General features: G+C 42.8%; 1 protein-coding gene across 5 annotated transcripts in view; it reads right to left on the reverse strand.

The window, feature by feature from the left end:
• Positions 1-1,735: 1,735 nt before the first annotated feature.
• The window catches only part of pag1 (phosphoprotein membrane anchor with glycosphingolipid microdomains 1), a 49,072-nt gene continuing 36,857 nt past the window's right edge, over positions 1,736-13,950 (reverse strand). For 4 of the 5 annotated variants that reach the window (XM_058619475.1, XM_058619471.1, XM_058619473.1 and 1 more), the window contains 5 exons: positions 11,842-11,938; positions 10,499-10,668; positions 9,891-10,322; positions 2,456-2,515; positions 1,736-2,191 (listed from right to left, as the gene is read on the reverse strand). In XM_058619475.1, the coding sequence (XP_058475458.1) occupies positions 1,832-2,191; positions 2,456-2,515; positions 9,891-10,322; positions 10,499-10,668; positions 11,842-11,938 (1,119 nt within the window). In that variant the 3' untranslated portion in view covers positions 1,736-1,831. The remainder of the gene's footprint in view (positions 2,192-2,455; positions 2,516-9,890; positions 10,323-10,498; positions 10,669-11,841; positions 11,939-13,950) is intronic. The other variant, XM_058619476.1, reaches the window with a different exon arrangement.

Here is a 13,950-nt window from a genome sequence, read left to right on the forward strand (position 1 = left end):
CCTGCATGTCGGCCAGAGCTCGACTAAAGTAAGGGAGAATATATGTAGAATATTTACAGCAAAAAAATATAAGCCAAACAAATGTCTTTATACAATAAAATGAAGTACCACCGTATTAAGTTTTTTTCTTAAAATGCACGTACCAAAACTGTACCATGACGCTCACCTGTTATTTGTTACTACTTTGCAGGAAACAAACAAAACCATTTGACAAATATTACATTACAAGGCTTAACAAGGTGTTTTTGTTTGTTTTTTTTTCCTTAAAACAAGTCAGACACAAAATCAGTGCACCTATCAGACTAAATCTAAAAGTATATCACTCTGAACGTTGTACAAACAGGTTAAAGTTTACGTAAATCTAAAATAGTGCTCTAACTACTGTATATATATATATATATGTATGTATATACATATACATACACAAGCCGTGGTTGGCATGTCGTCAGTACAAGTTACAAACGGATAAGTTTTGTTTGTCAGAGTGTTGCTAGTAAGTAAAAGAAAAGAAAAGAAACATAGATATTGGAAATTGTGCAGAGACATAAATGCAGTACCATCATATTAAACATTGTGCTTTAAAGTAATCCCGCATGCAAACTGAAGACGGTGAACTGTACCAAAGCGTCGGCTCATAAAGCGTGACAACAAAAAAAGATCGTATTAATATTCATAATACAAGACTGTGCCATTTTATCACATTACAAGTCTTTTGAATTTGTTTAGACCACTGTGCAAAAATGACGGACGTGTATATATATATATATTTTTTTTTTTTAAGTTAGGGAAAAGCGTACCCTTTCATTTAGTATGAATCTGAATAGAAACACGAGGAACTTCTATACAACCCTACGCACTCTTCTCTCACACACGCACTAGCTACATCACAATAAGCATCTTTTAAATAAATATGAACCTCACGGGAAAACATTTAAAAATACATTTCAAATGTATTGTTGAAACTGCAAGCTCGCGTGACATCCACCTCCTTCCCCTAAGCTCCTGTTTCCACTTTGGTTCTGCAGATGACTCGTCTCACATCCCCTGACCTGCTTTGCGCTTAACAGTCTCAGCGTAAGGTGTCGCAGTTAAAAGTGTCCCCGTTTATGTTTGACGATCAGTCGCAGGTAAGACTTTTTCTTTTTTCCCACGCCGCCGTCCCTCTTGCAAGGAATCTCACGCGGGGGAATGCAGCGGAGGAAAAGGCACGACATAAAAACCACGACACGACACCTCAATAATACATGACAGTCACTGGGAAGAAGCTAGAGAGTCACTCGCAGATGGAAGCAGGGGGAGTACGAATAACGTCGCCTTCGTATGTACAGCAAGTGCATGAATTTCATGAGTTATATGGCACCAAATTCTTTCTTTTTTCTTTTTTTTTTAACATTACAGGCACACAGGATTGTATCCTCAGCTAACCCTTGAAAATGCTGCGTGTGTGTGTGTCAATCACGTGATCATTCACTGTCCGCACACACGAAAAAAAAGACAAATTCACCGAAGATCCAAAATGCAATCTTCCACACGACTAATGCCCAGTGACTGAGATGCTGCAGTTCATTTACGACTAGACCTACCAGTACCAGCAACATTGACCCTGGGTGATGCATGAAGAGATCAGCTATTATAAACCGTACCCAAGCTGTAAAGAGGACACTCATGCATTGATGATGGATTTGGTTTTCTTGAGCCATTTTCTGCTGGTGTCCCCCCCCCCCCACCCCGCCGAGTCATGCAGGTTCAAAGCACGACGGTGGCATCTGTGCGATGTGTCAGGGAAGAGGCTTCTCCCAAACTGCCACAGATGAAGATGATAAGAAAGCACTTAGAGGCGGGACGCTTCGCTACCCAGACCCAACTCTCCAACGCTCTCATAGTCGGGCTCCGCTGTGGCAGCGTCTGAACCCTCCGCCCCGGGCCTCGCCCTGTGCTCATCATCCAAGCCATTAGTCTTTGGGATGCGGATGGTTTCATAGCCGGGATCCATGCTGTCCAATATCTGGTCGCCCCCCAGCTGAGGGTCGTCGGGCTGGGTGTAGATGTCTCGGACAGTGGCGTAGAGGTCGCTGGAGGAAGAGGCAGGGACCAGACCTTTGAGCTCGGCGATGCTGCTGTAGTCGTGCTCTTTGTCCTCCTCGAGCGCGTCGCCACGGTTCGTCTTGTCGACTGTAGAGTACACTGCTGCCTGAAGGACAGAGGAGACACGTTTATGAATGAGAACACTAAAAGTCATTCAGACGTTTATATCAAAAAGTCCCTGTTTGGCTTTTTCCTCATAGCATGTTGTGTGATGTTCTATGACTTTACTACCTTTTTTCCACCTTTTGTTTTTCTATTTTTCCCTCTTTTTGGTGCTTTGGTGAAGCACTGGCACTCGTGGTGTAAAGTGCTCCCATTTCAGGACAGGAAAAGGCAGTTTGGGGAATAAGGGGTTTTAACAGAAACTTACTCCATTGTCTGACAGAATGTGGTTGTTGAACCCTGGCGGGGGAGACAGGGGGGAGTGTAACTAGAGGAGAAAAGAACAAAAAGGTAGATTTAGATATAGCAGTCTGTGGAAAAAAAGGAGAGCAGAATCAGATATTTAAAACAATAACAAGGTGGGTGCTTACTGCAACCACAATTGGGTATAAAGATGCACCCGAGGGGCTGTCACACAAATCTTTAAGAATCCAAGGGCCTCTTGTAGTCTGCAGTGTTTGAACCGCTTCTCTTCTAATCAAAAGCAGTGTGCTGTTTGGCAACTGGCAATCTATTGACCAAACAAACACTGTGGACGTCTTGGTAACCGATCAATAAACTGAAACTCAAAAACTATTCCCTGCAGTGGGAGAAAAACACACTCTGCATTTTGCACCTTCCGCTGTGATGCACACAAAGCTAACGTTGTATATAAGTACCCATTTGTTAAGAGAATGACTGAGTGAAAGTCAATGGGCAGTGACAGAGAACGCGACGCTTCTGCACACGGTCTGCATCCACTTCGTCCTTTTTGATCGATGGGGAAGCCATTAATCAACAAAGCATATCTGGCAGCGGATTGGAACACCTCGGGAGTCTAACAAGAACCTCGATATCCAAGTTAACATCGTCCATGACACATAAAGTATTTATGCATTTCTCTGAGAACAGTTGTCAATTTCTATCTTGTCCTATGACAAAATCACCTGTTGGACCATAGCACTTTTTTACAAGCTCCACTCCACATTTCACCACAGAGCGAAGATAAATGTGATCAATCTGATCAAATGTGTTCGGAGACATGATTACTTTTATGGATCCGCAAAACTCCCTGCAGTGCAGCGCATGCATTTTTTTTTTTTTTTTTTTGCCATTTTGCATTAGTTACCCTTAAGCAATTAAGCAGAGTGAAGACTCTGACCCAGTCGCTGCACCTACAAGTGCACTTTATTATATTTGTTCATCGAAAACTGCAGCCTCCTCGTTCTTGGTAAATAATGAGCTATTTTCATTTAGTCGGTCCAAGTCAGCATTAAACACATGATGCTCCTAAAAGTTTAAAGCATAGGAGGCATTGGAGTCTTATTTAATTATATAAAATAGGTGTAATGTACATCCATCCATCCATCTTCTGCTGCTTTATCCTCCACATGAGGGTCGCATTTAAACAGAATATTAAGAGCCAGGTTACATGCACGCACGCTCCTGAAGCAGGCGATACAAATCCTGCCAGGGATAATTACCTTGGCACCTTTTGAGAATATCTTTGTGACTCAGATGAATGCAAACTAAAATGAAACTCGATCACACTATCTCGGTCCATCCCGAATGAACCGCGAGAGAAAATAACCAGGAAAATGTCTATGTAGGAGACACAATAACATGCAGGACATGAGTATGATAGTATAATAGTAAGCTGATTACAGTCACCCCAGAGGATGGACACCTCAGGTGTCAGTGTGGCGGTCATGATGTGAATACAGATCAGCCTAAGCTGAGATTATCTGCATTCCATGCCTCATTTGGGTCTTTAAACAAATTCAAACCAACTGTGGATATACAATATATATATATAAACAACAGAAGGAACCCAAACTCCAATTATAGTCTATAAGTGATATATGCGCCAAGCCAAACACGGCACCTAACAGAAGCAATTGTGAGGTTTTATCAGGCAGCTCAACGGTGTTGACATGCTGACAGCCACATTTTACCTGTGCCATGTCCCCAGTGTTTTCCCCCACTGGGGGGGGGGGGGGGGGGGGTCAAATTCATTTCCTGCGCTGACTATGACAAGCCCACGGGCGACACACACATACACACAGTCAAACGACTGCAAACAATTGTTACTGCCGCTCATGACGGTTCAATAACTGTACAAGTGCACAGGATCAGAGAGGATGTGAATAAAGGTCACAAAAAAGGTGTGAGTGACTGAGTGGGTGAGTGGGTGCAGTAAAAATATTATACTGGAAACCAGGTGTATGAACGAACGGAAACATTTGTGTTTATGAGAAAACCCGATCTCAGTTGCGGAGGAGTATTTACCGAGCTGGCACTAAAGGGGATTCGTCTGAGACATTTACATACAGACACCCCAGCGTACATGCACTGTGTGTGCACTCCTGTATATACATACATATATATATATATATATATATATATATGCAGGGAACAATGACATTTTCCTGATGTTCTGTCACACCTTTAAAGGGCTGTTTATGGGTTACGACTTGGTTTTAAGGTTAAGGTAAGGTATAAGGTGAGGGTTAGGCATTTAGCTGTGATAGTTAAGGTTAGGGTAAGGGGCTAGGGCAGGGGTCTACAACCTACGCCTGTACAGCCTGTAGCTCTTCAACAGTGGCTCCTGTAGCTTTGAAAAAATTTTGTTTATCTCCATTTTATTTCTGTGTTTCATTATTTCTTTCAAAGTGAACACTTGCTTTTTTTTTTTAGTGGTCGAGATTTAATATTCCGTCCACTAAAATATGCGTGACATCCTATGGTCTACGTCAAATGCGATATTGAAAACGTCCCCGAACCCGACAAACTTGGATCCACATAATTATGCCATTATTAACCACGAACTATATAAAATCCAAATATTCTTTCAATATTTATTTCAAAACAGTACTGAAATGTCATAAATTCAACAAACTATGTTTTTTTCAATATAATATATCTATATGTAAAACTTTAAACACAACGTTATGTTCATTTCATGGATTACATAGGTTTTGCGGCTCCAGATTACAGTTATTTGGGTGGCGAAAGGACACAAATGGCTCTTTTGATACTAAAGACATTGCAGAGCATGATGTCCATCAGTGTCCTCACTAACATAGCTGTGAAAACGTGTATGTGTGTGTTTCAGGGAGAGAGAGAAGGAGAGTATCTATAGTCCACATCATCCATCATGAAACCAGACTAACTGTCATAGTGATGGTGGCCAGCTGGCGCTCACTTGGCTCAGTCAGACACACACACACACACACACACAAACACGCACACACACACACACGCACTTGGTCTGACAAGACAAATTGCTGATGGCTCCTGGTCATACGTAGGCGTTAACCATGGGGAGCCGGGAACATTCGGGGTTAACCTTAAATCAGCCCCAGGGAGTCCATGTGTAGCATTATGTATGTAAACACACGCATGTTTTTGGTGTGTGTGTGTGTGTGTGTGTGTGTGTAATAGGGAGGATGGGGGGAGAAATAACAGCATTAATGCTGACTAGACACGCCAACAAGGTGTGAATATAAATGAGCACATTCTGTGTGTGTGTGTGTGTGTGTGTGTGGCAACCAGTGTGGTTTTGAGATAGATTGTAGCTCAGCAGACCAAGATTTCATCATGCAAACTGGGGTCAGATGAGGCGAGACTCGCCTGCTGTCCTAATGAGCTGCAGTGATTAACTAATTGGCCCCAACACCCAGGACAAAGGAACAGAGAGTGTGACTAAAAGTAAAATGATAAATAAACAGGGAAAGGAAGGGGGGGAAACAAGAAGACGGAGAAGAACATAGTGAAGAATGTTGTTTTTATCACCCAAGTAACTGGTCCGTCAGTGAAAATGGAATCCTTGCCACAACAAAGTCCCCTAACTCTCATAACATGCCCGTGTTCTGCCCGTGGCTGCCCACATCACAGCAGTTAATCCACAAATCCATTCTTAAGACAACACACTCACAAGGGGGGAAAAAGAAGGGGGTTGTAAGGTCACAGAGACCTGGACAAATTTTAATAAGGTAATCCCTGAGTCTAAGTGGAAGTTCGTACCAAAATGGTGAAGGATTTCTGAGATATTGCATTTTTTTAAGGTGAAAATATGATTTCTGAGGTCATCGTGACCATAATACCTGACTTTTGACGGCCAAAATGTAACCAGTAGATGTACTGCGTTCACATGGACATGCTTACGTGAGTGAAATCTAAGGTAAACAAGCCATCAGCCAAAAGAACCACTGAATGTGAGGTTGAAATCAAAGTGAACTAAGCTCAAATGTTGGTCATGTTCCGTTTTTATGCAACAAAACAGTGCACACACACACACACACACACACACACACACACACACTTCAATGGCCAGGGAGGCTAACTATTTAACTGATGGTCTCTGTTTTCTCTCCAAATAATTTTGGCTCGTTTCTTAACTACACCTGGGACGACAGCCAGCGTGATGATGATGATGATGATGATGATGATGACGAAGGCAGCTCTGTGAGGCTACTTGTGCACAGCTGTGCTTCGGGGCCAAACGCTGCCATCATCAGCACATGCTTACAGGCACGCAGCGACAGCGGCAACACACTGATGTTCTTGGACCGAGACCGAGGAAAGTGAAGAGATCGCCAAAGTTCTCGCAAATCATCCTGAGAGGGACAAGGACGTCTGTGCCAAAGCGATCGCAGTCCACTTACTCCAGTTTTACCGCCATGGTAAGACTGAGCATTCACCGTGAGAGCAAACAGCAACAGCAATCCATCAGCGGCTGTTATGCTATTTTTAGTAATAGATTCATTTTGAATCATAAATACATTGTTATTTATGATTCCATTCATCGTTGCACATCAACACACACACACACACATTTGTTTTGAAATTCTGTGACATATCCAACTGCATTTATAAAGCTTTTCAAGACAAGCTTTACAGACAACACAGTAGGCCAAAGAGCTGTACACAGACATGACACATACAAAAGTAAAAACAATAAAAGATAGTAAAATAAATTTAAAAAAAAAAAAAAAGCCAAAGAGAAAGAAGTGTGATTTCTGACTTCTAAACAGGAAGTGAGTCGGTCTGCCTGATGTGCAAAGGCAACTCATTCTACAGTTTCAGAGCAGCGACTGAAAATGCGCGGCCACCTCTGTGCTCCCTCTTTTGTCTCAGGATGACTAACAGTGACTGATCTGTCAACCTGGCCATGAAGACGTTTAAAAAACAACTCAAATCATTTCAAAAAATCAACGCGGAAACAAACCAGTGAAGTACCACTTAAAAAAAAATAAAAGCCGAGCAGCAAGTGACTTCAGGCTGAGCCCAACATAGAGTGCAGTCGTCTGAGCGAGTCTCGATGAAAGCATGGATTAAAATCTGGTTTAGTGTTGGCAAGTGGTCCCAGTTTAAAGACGTTGGATTTGACCACTGAGCTAATCTGTGCAACATGTTTAAGATTGCTGTCCAGTCTTACACCCAGATTTGTTTCTGTATGGGGTAAAGTATTGAGTTAAAGGATCCAGAGGTGTCACATGACCTCCATCAGTTGTTTTACAGAATACATATTTTCCTGTTTTAGTGGCATGCACATTTGACTGTCATCCAAAAGGAAGGGAGTCCAGGGAGAAGAGAAAGGGCCCAAGAATAGAACCCTGAGGCACTCCGCAAGTGAGAGGCACTGTCATTGCTTTATCATGACGGACTTTCGTGATATAAGTTCATATCGCCCTCTCTCCTACTGAATAGTTGTTTTTTTCCAAAAAGGTTTTCACCTGATTACAGTAGATGCTCAGTGGCCCCAAGGTCGTTTGAGTTTGCATTAGAGCCACTTCACCTACGACTACTTAAGTCTATGATGCCTTTAGAATACATTTGCTTCTTCACCTCGTCATTAGGAAACATTTTCCCTGCTGGAAAATGCAGTTTGTAAACAGCACACTCAGCCACAGGAGCTGCTGGATTACTGCTGCTTCATTTAACTTTTCCCAATTTACCTGAGTCATGAAACAACACATTTCACCTTACTGATGGAGGCAGCAGGAGAGTGTGTGTGTGTGTGTGTGTGGCTCTGCATGTGGAAGACGGCGTGCTGAGAGCAGCAGCAGCTCTGCTCCGTGCACCGACACAGCTGGAAGTGGTGCTTTTAGCCAATTCTACCAACATCTCTTGCATTTCTAATCCAAACTCTGCCTTAAGTTGTTCACCTGCCACATTTGATGCCTGTCAATAATGACAGACAGACATCCCTTGCGTTTATAGATCGATACTTTCTTTATTCCCCGCTACCATCCTCTCCACTACAGGCGGCTTCATTTGTATGCTGCTGGGTTTCTCACTCTGTCTCACTCCTTCATGTCTCGCGGTCCTTTCAGCATTTTTTAACTCAATTTCCCCCATCTCCCCATCACTATCTCTATTTCATCTATTACTCTCTCCTGCACTTCTCCACTCCAGCTCACATTTTCATCCTTGTCTCCTCTCGTCACTCCCACACTGCCTTCTCTCACTATCTCCGCTTTCTCCCCTCGGTCTGTCGCTCTCCCTAAAGCAGCGATGAGCTGGCAGCTTAGAAAACGATAATTACGAGGACGATATTTCTCCCCTCTTCTTTGTTCTCCGTTCCCACTCGCTCTCTCAAGAGCCACCAGTGGCTCTTTTACACATGGTTACAGAGCGGACCAATCCAACTCAGGGTTATATGAGGATAAACAGGATGCTGACAGGAGAGAGAGGGAGAGAGAGAGCCTGTTGTGACTCACCCACTATTGCAGGAATAAGACGGCTACAGTGAAATGTGTACTTTTAGTTATTAACATTCTCAGATATTAAGCATTAAGGATTCATGTGGTGTGTAGGGTCCCAGCACCAGCTGGTGTTTAGGCACTATCAGTATCCATACTAATGTCAGCTGAAATTGGCTGAAGGTTGTTTTTCTATGATTAACATGCTAATAATGTACAAAGGAGGAACAGTCACATGACTGGGCTGAAAGTATCTGATAACATTTGGGATAATAATTCAAGTTTCAAAACATAAAGAGGTCCCATTGTGATACGACATCTCCTCTTCTAGGGAGTGGCGTGGCTCAGTGGTTAAGACCGGTACCCTGTGTGCGAAATGGTCGCAATGGTCGCAAGTTCGAATCCTGGCTGATTGTACACAATTCCATTGTTTGGATAAAAGTGTCTGCTAAATGACATGTAATGTAATGTAATGAGTCCTGGTCAAGATAGCACCATAGAGATGAGACAGTTTCAGATATTAAACTCAGAACAGAACATAAAAGTTAAAAAGGAGGAAATTAAAGGAGAGTTAAAAAAAAAAGAGAGATATTATCAAGTGTACGGGCCATCCCAACAAGATCCTTAATCCAAACATGTTGTCTTATGATCCATAAAATGCCTGTGAATGAAGAAGGCAGTTTATTCTAACTGCTAGGAGAAAGCAGAAATTCTGACTTCATTCTAGGAACATTTAAAAAAAAAAAAGAAGTGGTAGACCTGGTGATGTAGGTGTTGATGATATGATATGATAAGAGGTTAGGAACAAACATAGGAAGTTTACTTAACAAGGCCTTGATGGTAAAAAGCAGCATATGCATTTTACTGCTCTGGTTCAGAGGAAATGTAAATATTGTAAATGTCACACACCTGTACACCTGAACTGACACATTCACGCATGCAATCACGCGTCCTCACCTCTCCGTTGTGCAGCCCGGCCCCTGCCAGCCCGTTCATCACCACCGGCTGGTTGTCGTTTTCGTCCAGAACCTTCTCCGGCACTGGCGGGGGCAAGTCCTCCTCTGGTTCCTGCAGAGGCTTGTGGGAGGGCGCGGCCGCGTTATCGGAGCGGCGTTTGGCCTCCATGTCGGCGCTGTGGCGGCTCTTCTTCTTCAGGTCGACGGAGGCGTACTCCACCCCGGCGCACAGGGGAAGCCGCTCAGGTGTGCACGGGCTGAGGTTACCGTTGAAGAGTGCGGGGGGGTGAGGGGGGGGTTGGTCTGGACTCGGCCGGACGGTACCGTTGGGGAGGCCAGGCTGTGCGGCGGGATCTTTGAGCTCCTTGACTGTCTCGTACAGAGAGTCTTCAACACTGACGTCGCGTGACGCTGCTGCGATCTCTTTAACCACCTGAGTTACAGAAAACAGACATGGATTATATGATAGAGTTGGGAAATAAGCTGCATAAATCTGTCAATTTTATGTCAATCGATTCAACTGCAGTCTCTGTATCTCGACCTCAGCTTTAATCTCCACTGCTGACACGTTCCAGTGGAGTGTGAGTACGGAGGTGTTTAAATTCTGACCTCATAGGTGCTGTCCCCGGAGGCTGGGGGTCCGTCACTGATAAGGGCATTGTTGGGAGGGATGCTGGGAAGCTCGCGGTCCTGAGGACATTTGGAGGACCTGAGTTCCGATTGGCTGGAAAGCAACTCCTCAGAGGGCTGAGGACTGGTGTCCTGTGTGTCTGAGAGGACTAGAGGATAAGAAAACGCAGAGTAAACGTCTTCTTTGTCCAAGACATTTTGTAAAAGTTACCTAATAGCTTTTAAAGAAAAATGCGTGTTACTTTCAAGCCATTGTCACATGATTTCGCTCCGGCAACATCTCCATGCTTCACACAAAGAGTACAAAGAAATGCCAACGAAATGTTTCCGAAATAAATTCTGTCCTGCACTTACACACAGGACAGAAAATGTCCTGTGTGTAAGTGCTTTTGCTAATTTTTCCAGAATAACCTTCAATATCTGGCAGTTATTTACAATCTACTGCATGTTAAAATAGTGTATTAACAATTTAACAATTTGAAATGTAGAAAAACAACTGTAGTTGTACATGCACACCGGATTTTGTGTGTTAAATCTGAACTTTGAAACAGTATAAAACATTTAAAATAAAAAAATGTGTGTGTTTTTGTCTCCATGTCCAAAAACAGGCCTAATAATGGAGACTATGTACAGGTGTTTTTCCCCACTTTTACCCTCTCTGGTGACAAAAGACGCTGATTCGCCGGCTTCCTGCAACAGTGTGAGTGAAGTTACCGTAACAACCTTTGACGTGCAACTTCTCCACTTTCAGAAACCTTTGGAATTTTTCCGATAGCACAAACCGTCGCATAATTACGGGAATGCAGAGTGCACTTGCACGAACGTGTCGTCTGCGATATGCTCGGTGTTTAAGTGTTAAAAAAAAAACCGTCTTGTCCCCGTCCGACCCTGCTCTGATGGTGTATACACACAAACACCCTCGGTCAGGTTATTGCTTGACAGAGCCTGTTTTCAGCATATTAAAAAATACCGTTACATTGTTTCTACCAATGGAGACCGAACAGAGGCACAAGAACAACAACAAAAATCCCCCATAATTACACAGTGGAGCTTTACTTGACGTAGTTTTGTCATGAGTCACTGTTTCCTTCTCTCAAGACAATAAAATAATACATCAGTTATTGTTTTCCTGTCCAGGTAAAATGAGTAATAACTATGACTAAGAACATTACACAAACATGTTGCATAACAGTAGCTGTAAAAGCCAGAGTTATTGCTCTTGCATGGGAGTGAACATCACACACATTTGCACAGTTTATGAATGTAAAACGATGGCGTGACATAATGAAATGGCTCGGTGCATGGACTGGGGCGTGGCTTACTTGTACCGCTAGTTAAAGGACCGTTGTGAGAGCTGCTGACGGCCATGTCCGTCGCCGGACTGTCTGCCGATTGGCTGATCGTGTCTCTCTCCGACACCTGCACAACAAAGACAAAGATGTGGTCACAGGCTGTTCTGAAAATAATACATCTTTGGTTATGTTAATTGCTTGTCACAAGTGTTGGAATATTTAATTCCCACAGGGAACAGAAATCCATCTGCACAGAAATGTAAGACTCTCACACCTCTGTGCAATCCTGGAAACCGCTGGCGGCAGAGTGATTTTTCCGGATCTTTGGGGGATTTGGGGAACGTAACTCATTTTTGCAGCACTGATTACAATTTCCGCTCTTCTGTTTTTTTGTTTTAATCCACGCCTTTCCAATCATTAGGCTCATCAGCATCGGCACACGTGTGTCACGCGCTTTAATAAATGCCGTTGTTTTTAGAAACCGAGAAAGTCGCTGCAAGTTATGCCGGCTGTTTATTCTGGTCCTCGTTTCTGTCTTCTCAATTATACGTGTAGATATCACACATGGGATTTTAAATTAATACATTACAGACCGTCAAGCTAAATCACATATGTCTTGAAAAGAGGCGGCTTCAGTGATGAAAAAGGGACAAATATACTTTGAAGGAAAGTTTACAGTGTAACTCTAAAGGAGTCACGTTTAAACCTTTTCTGGTTGAGACCAGGTACACTCTGGAATACTGTTGTGTTTAACCCTTTTACCTGTATTCTAAATGTTAAAATAGTGTTGAATTGAATCTTCCAGAGTTAAATGTGACCAATCCCAACGTTTATTCTCTCACAATCTAACTTGGTGTTAAATCGACTCTCTCTACTGTGTATTAAACTTTATGGGAGCCCATAAAGATATAAGTTCTTCTTTCTGCAGGGAATTCAGTGCTACAAAACAACACAGCAGAAGTGATTTGGCGCTGTAAAAAGGCTGTTTTCCCCATTTCCTGTATCCCATGTTAAATCCTGCCCAAAGGTCAGCACAGCCGCTTTGATCGGCCTCCAAACACAACAACAAAAAACCTTCTCTGATTAGCATAGCTGTGCACCTGTCTGCTGATACAGACGTGATTAATGAGCACACACTGTAAACATTAACGGTCACGTCATAATGATGTCACTCGTGTCACTAACAGCTTCGAAACACTGTGAACATGCAGGGACTGATGTCGGCCGTGGCTCTCTTTGTTCAGGTTTGTTGTTTTCACTCTGTCGAGCACAGAGAGGTTGCATAGTGGAGGCTGCGCACACACCCCCACCTAGTGGTCATGTATGGTCACAGCACTTCATGACTATGATGTAATCTTTAACTATTTTGTGGCCCAAAAGTTCTCATTGTTTTTCTTTTGTTTCCCATTTTCAACCAAGGAGGAAAAACACCTCCTTGACACAAGGTCACAAGGTCTTGAGAAAGAATTAAAGAGGTGTTTTTGCTCCAAAACTACTCAAAATAAATGTAGTTCTAATGCTATAAATGATTTCTTTTATCAAAATTTGCATATTTCTTTTTGAAAAAAGAGCAACTCTCGCATTCTGTAACAGCCACAACAATATGTAAGCACTTTTTGCAAAAAGAAATTAAATAATTAAGTGAAAATGTGTATCTTGTGGCGTTAAGGTGAGCACATTGCAGTGTTAGGACGTGTCCTCAGTGGCACAGATTCAAATCTCATCGTCCACAAACATGATGACCCCTGTTTGACCTTTCAGCCTGTGACACGACCTTTCATTTAAATGGCTCCTGACGCTGAAGATATCCATCAAATGCCAGAATGATTATGTGTGTGTGTGTGTTTTTATATCTTAGTGAGGACACATCGTTGCATACACTCGCTCCTAAACCTAACCTAAAGCCAATTCTAACCCTAAAACCAGGTCTTAACCCTGAAAAAGTCCTTTAAAGCTGTGGGGACCAGACAAAATGTCCTCATAAAGACAAATAAATACAAGTGTACATACACACACACACACACATACACATACAACACCCCCCAGAGGAAGTGGTAGAAAAGACACTAAGTGGATGTCACTTAGTCTGTGTAATACTATCATTTGTCACACTTAACTGTTTCTTGGTTAGTGGATTAC

This window comes from Solea solea, chromosome 20 (assembly GCF_958295425.1).
Source record: "Solea solea chromosome 20, fSolSol10.1, whole genome shotgun sequence".
In the NCBI taxonomy this organism is placed as follows: Eukaryota; Metazoa; Chordata; class Actinopteri; order Pleuronectiformes; family Soleidae; genus Solea; species Solea solea.